At 40.2% G+C, this 20,391-nt stretch overlaps 1 protein-coding gene across 10 annotated transcripts in view; it reads left to right on the forward strand.

Moving 5' to 3' along the window:
* BPTF (bromodomain PHD finger transcription factor) overlaps positions 1–20,391 on the forward strand; it is a 141,966-nt gene that overhangs the window by 24,614 nt on the left and 96,961 nt on the right. For all 10 annotated transcript variants that reach the window (XM_060290943.1, XM_060290941.1, XM_030843337.2 and 7 more), the window contains exon 2: positions 8,658–9,480. In XM_060290943.1, the coding sequence (XP_060146926.1) occupies positions 8,658–9,480 (823 nt within the window). The remainder of the gene's footprint in view (positions 1–8,657; positions 9,481–20,391) is intronic.

Here is a 20,391-nt window from a genome sequence, read left to right on the forward strand (position 1 = left end):
TCTCACTGTTTGGGTTTATCTGATTGTTTCCGATAGAAACACACATTATATAGAGAGTTATGGAGTCTAGAAGTATGAAAACACTATAAATATTCTTCTTAGAATTAATACAATAAAAATGTATGAACCAAACTGAAAAATCTACTGTGGCATCTGGATTTTAATCTTGGCATGACCTCACCCCTGGACCTCTAGTTTTGCTTCTGGGTATCATTTGTTGAACACACTTTTTGTTTTTGTTTTTGGTTATTACAATAAAACATGGTCTGTGCTCTCAGGGAGTTAACAAATGAGCTGGGGGCACATGAGTAATTGCCTGTAATATAAATGCACTCACACTATAATGGAGAGCCGTACAAAGTGTCAGAGAAGCACAGTGCCTGGAGGCACAGGAGAGGACAGAAGAGGCGACATTTGATCAGGGCCTTGGAAAAGGTCTAGGATTTCTTGCAGCTTCAGCAAATTAAGGCAATATCTGCTTAAAATGTACAGAGAAGTTTTTAAATTAAAAAAGCGAGAAATTAACAAATACAGATGGTGCCCCACGGTGCATATTTTAAAAACCCAAGCATGTAGAAAAGGACCCCAAGCAACAGTTAACACTTGGTGAATATTGTTGCCAGTTCTTCCAAAGAGCTCAGAGAAGAGAGCATCCCTATAGACTCTATGAAGTAGAATTCTATTGTGGAATTAAAAGGAGTGGGAAGTTTTGCCTTAGCAACTGTCAGGTTGTTCAGATAATGTACATAGTAGCATATTCTTCTATTAAGGTAATAATCTGTCACATGGGCCAGAATCCTTGTTTAGTCAAGGAACTCTCTCCCTTGGGCTTCCCTGGTGGCACAGTGGTTAAGAATCCACCTGCCAGTGCAGAGGACATGGGTTTGAGCCCTGGTTTGGGAAGATCCCATGTGCCGCGGAGCAACTAAGCCCGTCCGCCACAACTACTGAGCATGCACTCTAGAGCCCTCGAGCCACAACTACTGAGCCCATGTGCCACAACTACTGAAGCCCTCACACCTAGAGCCCGTGCTCCACAACAAGAGAAGCCACCGCAATGAGAAGCCTGCTCACCGCAATGAAGAGTAGCCCCCACTCGCCTCAACTAGAGAAGGCCCGCATGGAGCAACGAAGACCCAACGCAGCCAAAAATAAAATAAATAAATTTAAAAAAAGAAACTCTCTCCCTTAACCTAGACTGTGTTGGAAATTCACTGACAAATTCTTGCTGTTTGGTTCCCGTACCCGCTCCCCACCCCCATGCAGACCACTTTCCATCCATAGCATTTTCTTCTTGTAGGCTTATTAATGTCTTTGATTAGGCTTCAGCTTCCTTTCACACCTGTCCTATTCTAATCATACCTTCTTAGGCAGCTTCTTGATTCTCTTGTTTGAGTTTCCAAAAAAGCCCCACTTTTTGCTTGGTAGTGGGAATATCCAATTTCGGTAAAGCTGTGATTTTCACAATTGGCTGCACATCAGAATTATCTGGGGAGAAAGATAAAAATACAGATTACTGAGCTTCACCTGGGGTTCTGTAAATTTGAATTGCATTTTGATACTCTACTTTTAACAGTTTACCATGTGATTTTGCTGCACTTCTGGTTTTAGGATGGATAGTTTTCAAGGCAGCATGTCAAACTTTAATGTGTACGTGAATCACCCGAAGATTTTGAGAAACTGCAAATCCTAATTTAGTAAGCCTGAGATTCTGACTTTATTTCAAGCCTCATAGATAATGCCAATCACATTTTGAGTAGCAAGCTTTGAAGGTAACTGGAATTAGTGGATTTCATCTGATGTGTATTAATTTTTACTCAACAATCTCAGAGGGATAACCTTTTTGAGTTCCAGGGCAGTGGTTCTCAAACTGTGGACCTCAGACCAGCAGTTAGTATCGCATGGGAATTGTTAGAAATGCAAATTGAGACTCTTTCCTAGTCCTTTGAATCAGAAGCTGTTTTAATTAGAATCAGCTCTCCAGGTGATTCTGATGCGCAAAATTTGAAGACCAGTGTTCTAGGACTTCTCATGGTAGTCCTCTATTTATTTACATAGTGAGGAGTGAAAACACATTTCTGACATCTGCAAATAATGTAAAGACATCATTTTCTTGTGTAATTGCATAGGCTAGAGTTTGAAACTACTGATTCTTTCAGCAAAGTGTTTCAATTTTACATATATATATTCTTTTTCATATTCTTTTCCATTATGGTTTATCATAGGCTATTGAATATAGTCACCTGTGCTATGCAGTAGGACCTTGTTGTTTATCCATCCTATATATAATAGTTTGCGTCTGCTAATCCCACACTCCCAATCCTTCCCTCCTCCACCCCACCCCCACCCCCTGCTTGGCAACCACAAGTCTGTTCTGTATGTCTGTGAGTCAGTTTCTGTTTCACAGATATGTTCATTTGTGTCATATTTTAGATTCCACATGTAAGTGATATCGTATGGTATTTGTCTTTTTTTTTTCCTTAAAATTTATTTATTTATTTAGTTTTGGCTGTGTTGGGTCTTCGTTGCTGCGCACGGGCTTTCTCTAGTTGTGGCAAACAGGGCAACTTTTCATTGCGGTGCGCAGGCTTCTTATTGCAGGGGCTTCTCTTGTTGGAGAGCAAGGCCTCTAGGTGCATGAGCTTCAGTAGTTGTGGCACGTGGGCTCAGTAGTTGTGGCTCATGGGCTCTAGAGCGCAGGCTCAGTAGTTGTGGTGCACGGGCTTAGTTGCTCCGCGGCATGTGTGATCTTCCCGGACCAGGGTTCGAACCCGTGTCCCCTGCATTGGCAGGCGGATTCTTAACCACTGCACTACCAGGGAAGCCCTGTCTTTCTCTTTCTGATTTACTTCACTTAGTATGATAATCTCTAGGTCCATCCATGTTGCTGCAAATGGCATTATTCTTTTTTATGGCTGAGTAATATTCCTGTGTGTGTGTGTGTGTGTGTGTGTGTGTGTGTGTGTGTGTGTGTATGTATTACATCTTCTCTATCCATTCACCTGTCAATGGATGGACATTTAGGTTGCTTCCATGCCTTGGCTATTGTAAATAGTGCTGCTGTGAACATAGGGGTGCATGTGTCTTTTTGAATTATAGTTTTGTCTGGGTATATGCCCAGGAGTAGGATTGCTGGATCATACGGTAACTCTAGTTTTTTGAGGAACCTCCATACTATTTTCCATAGTGGCTGCACCAATTTACATTCTCACCAACAGTGTAGGGAGGGTTCCCTTTTCTCCACACCCTCTCCGGCACTTATTATTTGTAGACTTTTTAATGATGGCCATTCTGACCAGTACGAGGTGGTACCTCATTGTAGTTTTGATTTGCATTACTCTAATAATTAGTGATGATGAGCATCTTTTTGTGTGCCTACTAAACTCCTGATTCTTTCAGTAAATATTTATTAAGTATTCACAGCAGCAGAAATACACAGACAAAACTCCCTGTCCTTAAGGAGATTACATTCTAGTGTTGATATTAACTACTAGCTCATATATATATTATATATATACATCCATTCATCCATAAGCAGTAGATAAAACTGTTTCGCATGGTTCCAAATTATTTATCCTTTTGTAGCAATTTTTTTTGGTAGCAGTTTCATTCGTTTCATGGTGTTTTTATGATTGATCCATGCCGACATATGTAGCCCTTGACTGCTCTATGGAATTTTATCAAATGGGGAATTCCCTGGTGGTCCACTGGTTAGGACTCCATGCTTTCACTGCCGGGGGCCCGGGTTTGATCCCTGGTCAGGGAACTAGGATCCCGCAGCATGGCCCCCAAAAAAGGATTCTATCAGATGAATGTTCCACAGTTTAATCGTTCCCCTGTTGATGTATATTTTGGTTGTTTCCAGCTTGATTGACCGCTTGCTTTTATACGCAATGTTCAGTGTTCTGCATATGTATAAGGAGAGTTTCTCTAGAGAAGTGTTTTTCTTTCTTTTTTCGGGGGGGTGGGTTGGGGTGTGGCTTGTGGGATCTTAGTTCCCTGACCAGGGGATCAAACCTGGGCCCTCGGCAGTGAAAGCTCAGAGTCCTAACCACTGGACTGCCAGGGAATTCCTGAGAAGTGTTTTTCAAACTGTGGGCTGCAACCAGCATAATTTAAAAGCAGAAAGAGAATGGAATAGAAGGTATTGGAATGGGATGGAAGAGAAGATATTAGTATAAGAGTAGTGCTTTGTAGAACTTTAGTTTTGGGGTAGGTGTGTAGGTAGATTTAAATGTAAAATGTATTTCTTACTTTGGATCATGGGCAAAAAATTTTCAAACTGCCCCTTCAGGGTTGTGTGCACAACCTTAACCTGACTGTTACTGAATTGCTCTCCAAAGTGGTGACGGCACTTACAGTCCCGAGTGTGGTATACCGGTGTCTCTGTTGTTCTCCGTTCTTCCCAAGTTTGTTTGGATGGACTTTAAAATTTTTGTCCATTGTTGAGTATGAAACAGTATCTCATTGTGGTTTTAATTTGCCTTTTCCTGATGGCTAGTGAGGTTGACGTTAATCCCTTTTTTTTTAATACAGGAAAATTAATATACTTTATCTGCTAGATAGTAGATCAGTGTTGAAAATGGTAATGAGTGTAATCCTCAATGGTATATTATAAATACATTTCCCTGAATAGTTGAAATATCTTGACTTGCTAATACTAATGATTGACAGTTGAGGGGCTTAAGTGGTTTAATTTTATGAGTTTTCTCTTTATACACTGTAATCTGTGCTCACTTCTGTAAACCCAAATCTTTGAATTTGGCAAAATGACCTTATATTTGTATTCATACAAGACCGTCAGTAGCCATTACTGGCAGCATATTAATATTTTTATATATTTGTATAGATACCTGCCCAATATTTTTCTTTTAAAATATTATAATAAAAATATATGCATGTGGTATTTAAGAATATAAAAGGATAAAAAAATTAGTCTTTCTTTTTTTTCCTCCATTTCTCCTCTCCAGGAACAGCTACTTTAAAAAGATTCATATATGACCTCTTTGATATATATACTTTATTATTGTTCTCTTTTCTTTTTTTGTTTCTAATTTTGTTTCTCAAATGACATTCTAGTCATTGTTCTGTAGCTGGCTTTTTCATCTACTTAATTATACATCTTAAAGATTTCTTATTTCAGCACATGAATTTTACCTTATTCCCGCATGCGTGCTGCAACTAAAAGATCCCCTGTGCCGCAATTAAGACCTGGCGCAGCCTAAATAAATAAATAAAAAAAAATTGAATCGATTTAAACTCCCAATAATGCTTCAGAATGAACTGGCCAGCATTTAATGCTAACTTGTAAAAGTGCTCACGTTGTTCAGTATGTATGTAGTTGTAGTTTGAATAGATACTATTTTGTGGTTTCCAGCTAGATGATAGAATGTAGAATTTATGAACCTTTGTTTGCCTTTCTTCCTTTTACCTTAGAAAGCTAACAGACTCTAGCTTAATATAAAGCTAAATGAACTGTTAAATATTAGAATAATACATGCTTATCCAAAATCTTTCAGAATCTGTGAAAGCTGATATTTTAAAATTAGATATCAAATTAAATTAGACTACTGTTACTCTCTAAGTTAATTTACTACAAAAGAGTACTATCAACAGTTTTTTTTTTAAACATTAACTGCTCTCACTGATAGTCTTGAAATAGCAATTTACTGAGTTTCTCATTATAAAAGGCTTGTATACAGTGTTAGATACTGTTTTAATCAGTACTCTTTTATTTGCAAGCAACAGAAAACCAACATGTTCACTTAAGCAAAAGGGGAGTGGTTTTTGGTTTGTGTGACTGGGAAATTTGTTTTTTAAAAATAAATTTATTTATTTATTTATTGTCTGCATTGGGTCTTCATTGCTGTGCACGGGCTTTCTCTAGTTGCGGCGAGCGTGGGCTACTCTTCGTGGTGGTGCGTGGGCTTCTCACTGTGGTGGCTTTCTTGTTGCAGAACCTGGGCTCTAGGTGTGCGGGCTTCAGTAGTTGTGGCACGCGGGCTCTTGAGTGCAGGCTCAGTAGTTGTGGCGCACAGGCCCAGTTGCTCTGCAGCATGTGGGATCTTCCTGGACCAGGGATCGAACCCACGTCCCCTGCATTGGCAGGCGGATTCTTAACCATTGCGCCACCAGGGAAGTCCTGACTGGGAAATTTGAATGACAGGTTCTGTCAGTACTCGTGAGTTATCAATTCTTATCTCCCATTTCTGCTTCTGTCTCTTGTCCTTATTCCCTTCTTCCACAAGGGAGGTAAAGGTGGGTTAGCCACATATAGCCTCTGGCCACCTTCATGGAAAGAACGAGCTTCAGAGCACTTCTCACTCAGCATCTGAATATAAAATCCCAGGCAAGACTCTCACTGGCCTGCTTTGCCAGTGATCAAGAGGTGGAATACTGTGTTTGGGGGCCCCATCAGAATCACATGGTGTAGGGGAAGGGTAATTCTCTAAAGGGAATGATGCTAGCTAATGCTTCCAATAAAACAAACGTGCCAGATCTTTCTTCGGCATAAGAGGTGGGTGTTCAGCTATGGAGGTGGAATGGATACCATGAATAGGTAAATTGTAGGGTAACAAATGATTCAAAGAAGGCTACGAGAATTCAGAAGAGTTTGGGGGAGTTAGAATAGTCTTTTGGAGGAAATGGTACCAGAGTTAAATCTTAGGGTGGTGGTGTTATGTTCCACACCAGTTGGTTTCTTTCTTCATAAGGTCACTTTTATTCATCTTTTTCTTCGTTCCCACAGCCAGACTCTGAATCCAGGTCTTTATCTTCTGGGTAGTCGCAGAAGATGCCCTGTGTCTGGTTCGTTCCCCCTGTCCTATTCATTGTATACACTGAAGCCAGAGAAGTCTTTCTGGAACATTCTTCTCATGTCCCTGCCCTGCTCAAAAAGTCTTCATTACTTCATTCAAAGTCATCAACCTACATTACTGCCAGAATAAAGTGCTGTGAAAATGCCTACACCTAACATTTACGGATCCACGTTCTGATCCTAGAACTACTTTTCCAGCCTTTCCTTATGTAATCCTTTACTTGGACTCTGTTTGACAGCATTTTGCATAAACAGCTGAGAGGAACACAGGGACTGTTTCTATAAGCAGGTTTGTCTCATTTGGTGACTTGTGTTTCTTCTCCTGCATTTGAGGGTATTCCTCTAGATTCAGTCTTCCCTTTAATCCTTTTCTGCTTTCTCTCATTTATACTTTTGCAAATGAGGCCCAAGTAACTTCCAGAAGACAGTGAAATGGACTGGATTACCATCGTGATGCTTATTACTAGCATGGTGATTCTGTGATTTAATTGAATCTGCGAAAACTGCATCTTTGTAGTAGATGGATATTTGCTGAGATGGAGGAGGTTTCTTTCTTACGATGTAGGCTCACCAGCAAAGTCTGGCCCAGAGTGATCCCTTGGACTTTTTTCTGCAGAAACTAATGGATATAATCTTATTTGGAAAATCTTTCCAGTGAATGAATATGGGGGGGTGCATTGTATAAAATAAAAGATCTTGACCTTTTATATTCTTTAGCATACTTTCTTTTCCTGGTGCCCTGTACCCTTTTAGTTTGTACATGATGAGAATTCACTAGATGTGAGGAGGGCACAGCAATGGGGAAGGGAGGAGGCAGTTAAGAGGTGACCAGCAACCCAAAACCATAGTTAATAAAACTTAGTTAATAAAACAATAGCACAAAAATAAATTTAATGTTAATTGATCTCATAAAAAGTCTGCTATTTAAAAGTACATTTCCTATTCTGTAAATATCATTGGAAAGTGTAATAATAATAATAATGCAGGCATGGGCATGGCAATTCTGGAGAAAATTGTTTCTTTCCATAAGTTTCTTATTAATACCTCATAGACTTGTTCAGAGGATTAAATGAGATCTGCTTGCTTGTTATGAACTAAGGTCTCAAATGCTATATATTGATACATTTACATACATATATATTCCTGGACTGTACATTTCATAAATTGGCGAACAGGCACGCCTCCTGTTGCTTAATTTACAGGTAAAAATTATAATCTGTTGTCTGTTTCCTAAGTGAGCCCTGCTCCCCCTTTTTCTCCCAGTATTGGAACCCTGCTTCTCTTCTCTCTTCCTTACTTCTTCTTCCTTTCTGTCTCAGCCCTAACCTTGTGCTTCACTGTGGAACTCCCCATTACATGGCTCTCAGGAAGAACTGGCCAAGGAAAGGGTGCGCTGCACCAGAGAACTTCCTGTCTGATTGCTGAGAGGCATTTCTTAGTGCAGCCGGCACCATGTGAGATCTGTTACGCCTGTTCTCTTCTTTGGAGATGTCTTTTTCTCATTTATGTTCTTGTCAGATCTTTCACAAATGCACTGTTATTTTTTATCATGGTTACCTGTAAACCAGTTAACCCCTCTAGGTAATTGAGAACTGATTATAATTGTAAATTTTTTTTTACTTCTAGTTTGGGATATAATGGGAACACTTTAAATTTAGATTTTCTGTAGACTTAAAGGTTAGAGCTAAATCATTGCTTCTTGGTATTATTTTAACTTGACAGTTACTGGAAAAATAGAAGTATGCTTCTCTCTTTTTGGGGGTATATGTCCAAATAGGAAAAACCTTAGTTTGTAGAAATGATGTATTGATTTGTAATTATACCATTTCTTTATTTACAGGTAGGCGAAAACCGAGAGTACATCGGCCTCGTTCTCCAATATTGGAAGAAAAAGACATCCCACCCCTTGAATTTCCCAAGTCCTCTGAGGATTTAATGGTGCCTAACGAGCATATAATGAATGTTATTGCCATTTATGAGGTACTGCGGAACTTTGGTACAGTTTTAAGGTTATCTCCTTTTCGCTTTGAGGACTTTTGTGCAGCTCTGGTGAGTCAAGAGCAGTGCACACTTATGGCGGAGATGCACGTAGTGCTTTTGAAAGCAGTTTTGCGTGAAGAAGACACCTCCAATACTACCTTTGGACCTGCCGATCTGAAAGATAGCGTGAATTCCACGCTGTATTTCATCGATGGCATGACGTGGCCAGAGGTGCTGCGGGTGTACTGTGAGAGTGACAAGGAGTACCATCATGTCCTTCCTTACCAAGAAGCAGAGGACTATCCTTATGGACCAGTAGAGAACAAAATCAAAGTTCTGCAGTTCTTAGTCGATCAGTTTCTTACCACAAACATTGCTCGTGAGGAGTTGATGTCTGAAGGGGTGATCCAGTACGATGACCACTGTAGGGTTTGTCACAAACTCGGGGATTTGCTTTGCTGTGAGACCTGCTCAGCAGTGTACCATTTGGAATGTGTGAAGCCGCCTCTCGAGGAGGTGCCAGAGGATGAGTGGCAGTGTGAAGTCTGTGTAGCACATAAGGTTCCTGGTGTGACTGACTGCGTTGCTGAAATCCAAAAAAACAAACCATATATTCGACATGAACCTATTGGATATGACAGAAGTCGGAGGAAATACTGGTTCTTAAACCGAAGACTCATAATGTGAGTAAATCTGGTCTTAAATTTTTGTATGTATTTAAAATTAAGCCAACTTCCTTCATGATTGATGTAGAGCTGTGCTGCTGATGTGATATAAACCTTGGTGATTTAATAATGAGTTGTATAGTTTAATAATTTCTAACTTGAAAGAATATGTACATTAAAACAGTTTTTAAAATTGTAAGGAAAGAAGGGTGTATGAAAAAAAGCAAAATACACACCATTGTACTCAATGCCTAGGATGGAAAGCAGAACGTTACTTACTAGGTGGGATGCCACATGCCATTGTGGGCCCTTCCCCCATTAGATTCCCTGCAGCCCACCATGAGGTAATCTGCATCCTAACTTTGGTGTTAGGATTTTCTTGCTTCTCTTTTTAGTTTTACTATATTTGTATATAAAATGGAGCAGCAAGAACAAAGAAACTGTCTAAGGAAAGATCAGTGCTGCCATGATTGGTTGCAGCCTCCCAGGAGAAACCCAACCTAAGGGTTTTCACGAGATTCTTCCAGGCAGGACAGTGGGAAGGGCGGGAGGAAGTCTGGGGAAGTGAGGGTGCTTGGCAGGGTTGTAGTGTGGACTTGGTTTTGGACATCCTGTAGAAGTATGGTCAGAGGGAGTGGGTTACTTTGTATTTTCAGCTTCTAAAGCTTTTCTTTTTAAAATATTTTGTTTATTCATTCATTCATTCGTTCATTTATTTATTTTCTTTTGGCTGCGCTGTGTGACATGTGGGATCTTAGTTCCCCGACTAGGGATCGAACACCCTGTACACCCTGCAGTGGAAGCGTGGTGTCTTGACCACTGGACCACCAGGGAAGTCCTCAGCTTCTAAAGTTTTCAAAGCCTTCTTCAAGCTCTCAGAATTAGGTCAAATCAGAAAATTTGTGGTGAGATGAAATGAAAGAGCAGGCATAGAGAGGAGAGAAGGAACTTCATCAGCACATGGTCAGGCCAAGCCAGGTACAGAGAAGTATCTTAGCCAGGTCCACCCTTAGTTTTTAAAGATGGTACAGAGTAAACAGCGAATTTCAGAATTTTGTACAGTTGTCTTCTTGTAGTGTTGCTGTTGAGAAACCTGAATCCATTCATTGATTCTTTGTATATAACCACTTTGGACTTACCTGGAAACTTGTAGAATCTTCTCTTTGCCTTCAGAGTTTTCTGCAGTTTTCGAGTGATAGGGCCTTGTGTGGGTCTGTTTTCATCCATTGTGTGTGTGGTGGGCACTTGCAATCTGACAGTTGAGTCAGTTCTGAGAACTTCCCTTGAGGACTTCCTCCTCTCCTTTTGCCTGTTGTATTTATCTTGAACTATTACTTTATTGAATGTTGGGCTTCCTATTTTGGTCTTCTGATTTTATCTTTTCACTCCAGTTTTCCTCTTTGTCTTCGTTCTCTTTGGAATGTGTGTGTGTGTGCGCGTGTGTTACTCAATTTTTCTCGATTTCCTTATCTTGGTCTTCAAGCCCTACTATTTATTTTTTATATTCTATCACATTTTTATTTTCTAAGAGCTCTTTTGTTCTTAAAATCATCCTCCTTTTTAAAAAATAAAATCAAATCTTAGTTTTTTGTTTTCTGGAAATAATAATTTCTCTTACTTTCGAGGATGTTATTGATAGTTTTTTCATGTGTTTTTCCCCACAGTGAATGGTCTGTGTTTCTTCCAGGCTGCTTCTTCCTGCTGTGTGTATTGGTCTGTCTCTTCCATCCTCAGATGTCTATTAATCCTTAATTTTCTGCTCCTGATTAGCACTGCGGGATTATACAGCTGATTGGAAGTTCTGAGCAAGTGTGTAGGCCATATCAATTTTGAGCTTAATCGTTGGGTGATTTTCTTAATCTTTTTTCTTGGTGGTCCCTGATGTCACTCACTATCTTTAGTCCTTCCTTCTGAGCTGGTCAGGTGACCCAGAGAGGCCTTCTCTGGTGTTCTGCTTGGAGCATGAGGGTTTGGCTGGCTGGGTGGTGGAGGCGGGCTGCATTTACTATGCACACCGCATTTACTGTGTACATAGCCACTCAGTACCTTGGTTTTCTGTACAGGACCTTTGTTCACACCTGCGCCTGGTGTCCCCTGGGCCAGAGAACCTCACTTTTACCTCCTGTAGAGACTAAACCTTTAGTGGCTTGAAGTGGATAGATAGGTGGCCTTGGGATCTGCTCCTAAAACAGCTTTCAAGCACTTCTCTGCTGTCGATACTCCCCTCCTCATTTTGGTGATTGTTGGTTCTCAGCTCCACCCTTTACGTTTCGGATTGGGCTTTCTTGGCTCTGGTTAAAGACGGTTATCACTTGTCCATTTGCTTTCCTGCTTCCAAAAATTTTTTTGTTGTCTCTCTTATTTTCTCTAATCTTGTAAGTTTAAATCTTTAAAAATATTTCTTTAGTGGTTTTAAGAGGGTTTCAAGAGGGAGCAAACTGAGATGTGTGGATTCAGTCTTTTACCTTAATCCAGAAACTGATATGAGAAACAGTATATGAAGTTTTAAAAGTTTTAAATATACAAAGTATATTTTGTATGATTTGGTTTGGATCAGTTATTTTAAAATCTTGTATAATTTTTTTTGTTTTTTGCCCCCGCATCTCCCAAATATCTGGTTGTGGTGTTTATTGTGCCACCTTTCTCATGGCATGCTATGGAGATGTAGCATGGAAACTTGTGTTGGCGAGGTCAGTACAAATGGAAAGATGACTGGAACCACGTTTTGGTTTGAAGTTTAATGCAGTCTTTCATTCTATGTGAAAAGTCAGTGAGACTGCCTTTCAGGGAGCCTGGTGCTTGTGCTCTCTAGATGTTCAGCGCAGCAGTTTACAGACCCTATCCACTCAGTCTCATGTGCCTTCCCGGAAGGTCTCAGAGTCATCAGGATTGCTGTGAACAAATCAGGAAGTAAATGAAGTCTATTCTGTGCTCCTGTTCTCCCATTCTTTTGTTCCCTTCCCTATCCTGCCTTTCTTCACCCTTTTTGGATGTTCATTCTCACTGCCTCTCACTTCCTTCCCTGTGCTGCTGTTTTGGGCCCCAGACATCCCAAAGGTGCTTTGTCCACATATAGGTAGGCCTTGACATCTGTAATGTAAGGCTTATCACACAATAATCAATGGTGTAGGCCTTGGTGTTAGGGACCTATAGGTGGAACTAGTTGCTGATGGGTTAGTAATAACAATAGCCAACATCAACATTTATTCAGCACTTAATATATGCTGTACAGTTTTTTGTTTGTTTTTTACATATTATATTTACGTAGAAAAAAAGGAAGTTAAAATTTCAACAGCTTTTTTCTTTTTAAACAAAAAGTATATCCCCAGCCAGGAAAATGGGTAAATCTAGAGAGATCCTCAAGGAGTTTATTAAACTGTCAACTTGCCCTACGGACAGTAACAGATTTAATTTATCATTGGATTGAAAAGTTCATTTTTATTTTTATATAACCTAAATAGTAAATTTGCCTTTTCTCTGAAAATTTTATACACAATTTTATAACCTTCAAAAATGACAATAAAAAATCAAATTATGTTTATAAATTTTTGTTATTTCAGTATATAAGAACCTTTTACTTTCTTTTTGACATTTACGGTTTCACAATATATATCTTAAATTTGTATGTTTACTTTTTTTTTTTTGTCTTTATCCAGGCCATTTATTACTAGACAGTTGTCATACAGAGTGGTTAAATATTAAAGCTCTGAAAAAGCCCTGGTTTGCATTCCTGGCCTTGTTAATTACAAGTTCTGTGTCATATTAAAGCACCTGCAACCCTTCTAAGCCTGATTTTTTTCACCTATAAAATGAGAATTGTCATTGCTTCATGAATTGTGAATGCTTGTATGTTTATTTATTTATAAAATTTATTTATTTATTTATTTTTGGCCGCGTTGGGTCTTTGTTGCTGCACGCGGGCTTTCTCTAGTTGCGAGGAGCAGGGGCTACTCTTTGTTGCGGTGCGCAGGCTTCTCACTGTGGTAGCTTCTCTTGTTGCAGAGCACAGGCTCTAGGCGCGTGGGCCTCAGCAGCTGTGGCAGGTGGGCTTAGCAGCTGTGGCTCGTGGGCTCCAGAGCGCAGGCTCAGCAGTTGTGGCACACAGGCCCAGTTGCTCCACGGCATGTGGGATCCTCCTGGGCCAGGGCTCGAGCCCGTGTCCCCTGCATTGGCACGTGGATTCCCAACCACTGCGCCACCAGGGAAGCCCCTGTATGTTTACTTCAGTAATCAAGACACTATTTGCGAAGTATACCTAGTATTTTTATTATTCTGTTATTTACTTTAACAGCTTTATTGAGTTGGGGTTTTTTTTGTGTTTTTGTTTTTGGCCGCGCTGTGCTGCTTGCGGGATCTTAGTTCCCCGACCAGGGATCAAACCTGTGCCCCCTGCAGTGGAAGCACAGGGTCCTAACCCCTGGACCACCAGAGAATTCCCTGAGCTGTTTATTAATTTATGTATTATAAAATTCTATTGTTGTAGATATACAATTCTATAATTTTAGTAAATTAGCACTGAAAGTCCCACATCCCAGGAAACATTTTCTTCTGAGACAAATCCAAGTGGTTGGTTACTCCACATTTCAGTCATTCTGAAAGTGGTCTCATATCTGTTTACAGTTAATCTTACTCCCATTCTCAGTCTTAGAAAATCACTCTGCTGTTTGTATAAATTTGCTTTTTCTAAACATTTCATATAAAAAGAAACATATAATAATATTATTTTGTATCTCAGTTCTTTCACTTAGAATAATGTGTGCCTTACAGTTTTCTAATAAGCATTTTGTATATACTTTTTTTCATTAACCCTTACAACAACCCAGTAATGTGGGTACTATTTTTGTACATTTTATAGATGAAGAACTAAACTCAGAGAAGTTAAATAACTTGCTCTAGGACTTGCCCAAGACTCTATGGCTATTAGGAAGTAGGACCTAGAATTATTTTTTCAGGACCTATTTATAAGAATATTCTCTTTTCTTGTTTCTTCTTTTCTTTTTTTTGACCACACTATGCGGCTTGCAGGATCTTAGTTCCCTGACCAGGGATTGAATCCGGGCCAAGGCAGTGAAAGCGTGGAGTCCTAACCACTGGACCGCCAGGGAACTCCCAAGAATATTTTCAATAGCTAATTTTATACTGTAGTCTAGTTTCCAAGCCATCATCTTGAGAAGTCGGCAATTTGCCTTGTTTTAGCTGTTAAAAGCAATGCTCATAACTGGGGGGAGAAAGATAGTATAATGGTTTTGGCTCTGTTGGGACTGGGTTTTTCTGAGATCTTATAAATTTGAAACACAGGCATTTTTAGAAAATATGACATAAATTAAGTGATGTTTCAAAAAAGTCCTGTTTCTTGATAATTCAATATCAGTATATAAAACAACACTCAGACAAGTAGAAGACCCTTTGAATGTGGTTAAATAGGTGCAAAGCTTTAAAATTACAGGAGTGAAAGGACTTAAGAAGGTACCCATGCATGGATTTGTGGTACATTACCAATGAAATGAAATTATCTACTTTTCTAAATAGAACAAATTCTTTAAATTACATGTTTGTCAGGGAAACTATTCACTTACATTTATTTGCTTTAAAAGCTTTAGTCATAATCTCTCAAACTGCCTTTCTTATTGCGTAATAAAGTACACAGAATTTAATGAAAATCTCAGATGAACAAGTATGATACTTTTTTTCATGTGTTGTGACATTTTGACTATTTTCTTTGTAAAAAGTCAGATACAAAGATTTTTTCAATTTTTTAAAATATTTATTTATTTATTTGGTTGCGCTGGGTCTTAGTTGTGGCTCACCAGCTCCTTAGTTGCAGTACGTGGGCTCCTTATTTGTGGTATGTGAACTCTTAGTTGCAGCATGTGTGTGGGATCTAGTTCCCTGACCTGGGATCGAACCCAGGCCCCCTGCATTTGGAGCACCACCAGGAAAGTCCCTAAATATCATTGTTAATAATAATTGTTCCTTGTGAATAATTTGAGTAAATGTGAGATTTTACATCATTTTAAAATTTAGATCAAAACAATTTCCGTTTACGCGCCCCCTTGTGGTAGATGATATGTGGACTACTGATGAAAGTTTTGAAACCATTGTAAATTGCTCAGCTTATGTTATGTGGAGATCTGGTATATGTTTTCCCTGGAAGTCCAGAAGCTTAAAATGATAAATCAGTGGACTTATTGCCCAAGGGGGTTATGTCTAAAACAAAGTCTGGGGCAGTGAACACTTTAATTGTGATACCAATAGTTTATAGAAACTATTTTCCTCTTATTGCTTTTATTTGTTTAATACTCATTTAAAAATATGTTATTTGAATAGGTTAGGGAATAAAAGAAAAGTTCTTAAACATCAGTTTATAGTCTACCTGCGGAACCAAGATACTTACTGAGCAAACAATTTAGAGATCAATTTCAATCTGTTATGTAAGAGGGCCAGTCTTTCTTAAATATTGCTTTCATTCTATCAATCCTTTGCTCTCAAATTGGGACTTCTAGTAAAATAGGAACTGCCAGATTAGACTAGCACTGTTTCCTGTCACTGTCTGTTCTGAATAAAATTACCTTGAACACAGCATTTTAAAACTCTGCATTTTTTCATTTTCCAGATGAACTAATTTATGCTTTTTAACCTGTACAGCTTTCCACTTGCACCTCCACGTTCTAGCCATAAGCCACCTATTTACTTGCTGACTCAGTTGCCATCAGACCTACGCCTGTAATCCTTCTGCCTGTGTCCAGTTCTGCATACCAGCAGCCTCCTGGACAAGTCCACATAGCAGGCACCTCAGATACAAAATGTCTAAAACTGCATGCATCACTTGCCCCCATTACCTACCCTTCATTCAGTGTTGCCATCTTAGTAAATGGGATCACCATCCTACTGGCTGCTCAGGCTAGAAACCTGGGAATAGTCTTTTGTCCTATGTTGTTTGTTATATCTTTTAATTACCTCTTAAATATTGAATCCATTTCTCTCCATTCTCACTGTCAACATCATCTTGATTAGACTAGTTTAGTAGTCTCCAAACTGGTGTATGTGTAACTCCCCAATTCTCTTCTCTGTTCCATAGCTGGATGATTTTTTTTTTTTTAATATTTATTTATTTATTTTGGCTGCATCAGGTCTTTGTTGTGGCACACGGGATCATTGAGTTGCGGCATGCGAACTCTTAGTTGCAGCATGTGGGATCTAGTTCCCCGACCAGGGATTGAGCCTGGGCCCTCTGCATTGGGAGCGTGGAGTCTTAGCCACTGGACCACCAGGGAAATCCCCATAGCTGGATTATTTTTAAAACAGCCATTCTGATCAGGTCTTTTCCCCCCAAGTTGAAAAACCTTTCAATTACATACTTCCATTTGCTCTTAACAGAAAGTTCACAGATCCCTAATTTTGTGTATTTATTTCTTTTGCTTCCCACCACCCAAAACAAAATCAATAAAAAGCAAACTAAAAACCCGCAAAGCCTTTCGACTAACTTATCCTTCAAGTCAGCCTATTTATGCCATTTCCTAGGGCTTTTTCCCCTGAATTTCTCTCCCTCTTGCACCGTGAAACACATCTTTTTTTAAAAAACACCCATTAAACTTGTAATTATTTGTTTTAAGGTAAATATCATATACTTCATCAGATGAAGAGCATAATAGCAACCCTGCAGATTGCACCCACCACGTGCTGTCAGTGTTCAAAGCACTTTATGTGTTTTATCCTCACAACAGCATTTTGATGTAAGTACTGTCACCCCATTTTTCAGAGGGAGAAGTTGAGGCAAGAGAGAGGTTAAGTAATTTATCCAGTATCATACAACTAGTAAGTGGCAGAATCAGAATTCAGTCCCAGGCATTGTGACTCCAGAATGTGTGCTTTTAACCTCCTTGGGCTGCCTTTAATCTCTGACTCCTGAACCGCATTAGTTTCCTGTGGCTGCTGTAACAAGGCAAAGTGAGAGATTAATTTTCTCACAGTTCTGGAGGCTAGAAGTAAAAAATCAAGGTGTCAGTGGGCCCACTCCCTCCAAAGGCTCTAGGAAAGAATTCTTTTCTTGCCCTTTACAGCCTCTAGTGCCCCAAGTGTTCCTTGGCTTGCTGGCAGCGTAATTCCAATCTCTGCCAACCTCTGTCTCTTCAAGAAAGTCTAGGCCTTTTCTGTCAAGTGCCTCAAAATTCTTCCAGCCTTTTCCCATTTCCAGTTCCTAAGCCACTCCCACGTTTTTAAGTATCTGTTATAGCAGCACTTCCTTTCCCAGTATCAAAATTTGTTTTAGGGGACTTCCCTGGTGGCGCAGTGGTTAAGAATCTGCTTGCCAATGCAGGGGACACGGGTTCGAACCTGGTCTGGGAAGATCCCACGTGCCGTGGAGCAACTAAGCCTGTGTGCCACAACTACTGAGCCTGCAGTCTATAGAACCCACAAGCCACAACTACTGAGCCTGCGTGCCACAACTACTGAAGGCCGCATGCCACAACTACTGAGCCTGCGCTCTAGAGCCTGCAAGCCACAACTACTGAGCCCTCGTGCCACAGCTACAAAGCCCGCATGCCACAGCTACTGAGCCCACACTCTAGAGCCTGTGAGCCACAACTGCTGAGCCCGCGTGCCACAATTACTGAAGCCCGCATGCCACAACTACTGAGCCTGCGCTCTAGAGCCCGTGAGCCACAACTGCTGAGCCCGCATGCCACAGCTACTGAGCCCGCGCTCTAGAGCCTGTGGACCACAACTGCTGAGCCCGCATGCCACAACTACGAAGCCTGCATGCCACAACTACTGAGCCTGTGCTCTAGAGCCTGCGAGCCACAACTACTGAGCCCGCGAGCCACAACTACTGAAGCCCGCGCGCCTAGAGCCCATGCTCCGCAACAAAGAGAAGCCACTGCAGTGAGAAGCCCACGCACCACAATGAAGAGTAGCCCCCGCTTGCTGCAACTAGAGAAAGCCCACGCGCAGCAACAAAGACCCAATGCAGCCAAAAAAATAAGTTAAAAAATTAAATCATAAAAAAAAAGCATGAAATCAAAATCTGTTTTAGTTTCCTAGGGCTGCCATAACAAATTGACCATAAAATGAGTTGTTTAAAGCAACAGGAATTTATTCTCTCGCGATTCTGGCGGCTAGAAGTTTGAAACCAGTGTCAGCAGGATTGTTTCTTTCTGGAGGCTCAGGGAGACTCTGTTCCATGCCTGTCTCCTAGCTTCTGGTGGTTGCTGGCCTTCCTTGGTGTCTCCTGGCTCATAGGCAAAGGCACATGACTCGAATCTCTGCCTCCATCTTCACATCACCTTCTCCACGTGTCTCTTTGAATCCTCTCCTCCGCTTGTAAGGATAGCAGTCATTTGATTTAGGGCTCACCCTAAATCCAGAATGATTTCATCTCAAGATCCTTAGCTAATTACATCTGCAAAGACCATATTTCCAAGTAAGGTCACATTCTGCAGTTTCAGGTGGACATACCTTTTTGTCAACCCACCACACTAGCGTTCCTCACTCTTATTAGTTTCTGTGGGTTTGTTTAGAAATGAAACTCAAAACGTACTGTTAGTCATTAACCTCTTACTTATCTTGGCTAAGTAAAAGCCAAACAGACTTTAAAATGTAGGCATATAATCTGTAAGTTTGCTATTAATTTTATCTTTAGCCCATATTTTCATTCCATTCTGTCCTCCCCTGTGACTTCAGGGAAGCCAGGCCAGTTTGGGTGTGCAGAAGGAACGTTGTAGAGACAGGGCTTCTGTAGAAACCAAATTCTAACCCCATAAACAAAGGTACTTACAAATTGATGTATATTCATCTAGGAAAGCAGTTGTCACTTTTACAATTAGAACAGATAATCTTGGTTATATAAACTGTGTAAACGTGCCCAAGTACATCAATATTAAAACTTCTTTGAAAGCATTAGCTGTTATTGTTCACTCAGTTTTGCTACTTTATGCTTTTGATGAATTTATCCTTCTGTAGCTTCAAGAAGAAAATAAATGGTCATTGTTGAGTATTATCTTTGATGAGCAGAATGAAAAATAGAGCTATTTTTACTTTTAATTTTTTTTTAATATATATTTTTGGCTGCATCGGGTCTTAGTTGCGGCATGTGGGATCTTTCGTTGCATGTTGTGGGCTTCTCTCTAGTTGTGGCATGCTGGCTCCAGAGCGCATGGGCTCTGTAGCTGCGGCATGTGGGCTCAGTAGTTGTGGGTGTGGGCTTAGTTGCCCCGCTTCATGTGGGATCTTAGTTCCCCAACCAGGGATTGAACCCGTGTCCCTTGCATTGGAAGGCGGATTCTTAACCACTGGACCACCAGGGAAGTCCCCCAATAGAGCTGTTTTTAGAGGGACATTGACAAAACTGTACATTTAGGGGAAGAATATCAGGGTAGTGACGACTGGAAAACATGCTGTATGAGGAATAAAGTATTTGAGCATGTTTGGCCTGAAAAGAAAAAAAACGGGGTAAAATTATAGATGTTGTGAAAGAGTTGATGGACTGTGTGTGGAGGAGGCGTTAGGTTTATTTCAGAGAATTCTAGCAGGCAGAATCAGGATGGATTGGTGGAAACACTAGGTGTGTGTCATCTCTTAAAAGGAGAAAACTTTCTAACGGAGCAGTTCCAATCTAGAATAGACTGCCACCATATAAAGTTGTGAATTCTCTGTTAAGATGAAAATTAAGATTAAAATTAAGTGTTCTCCGTTAAGATGGAAATTATGCAGATGCCAGCATGGGCTAAGTCAGTCAACTGATAAGGACCCTTTTAGTAGCCTGTGAGTTGCTTGGAAAATTGGACAGAATGTCCATTTAATTAAATTTGTTCCCACAGCATCTCACTTTCATGTAGAAGTCGTATGCTTATAAATTGTTTTCTACCCCCAAAACGTTTTTATGTAGAATGTTTTTCTCGTTCCATTGAAATTTGTAGATATTTCTGAATC

The sequence above is a fragment of the Globicephala melas genome, chromosome 20 (genome assembly GCF_963455315.2).
Source record: "Globicephala melas chromosome 20, mGloMel1.2, whole genome shotgun sequence".
Lineage (NCBI taxonomy): Eukaryota > Metazoa > Chordata > Mammalia > Artiodactyla > Delphinidae > Globicephala > Globicephala melas.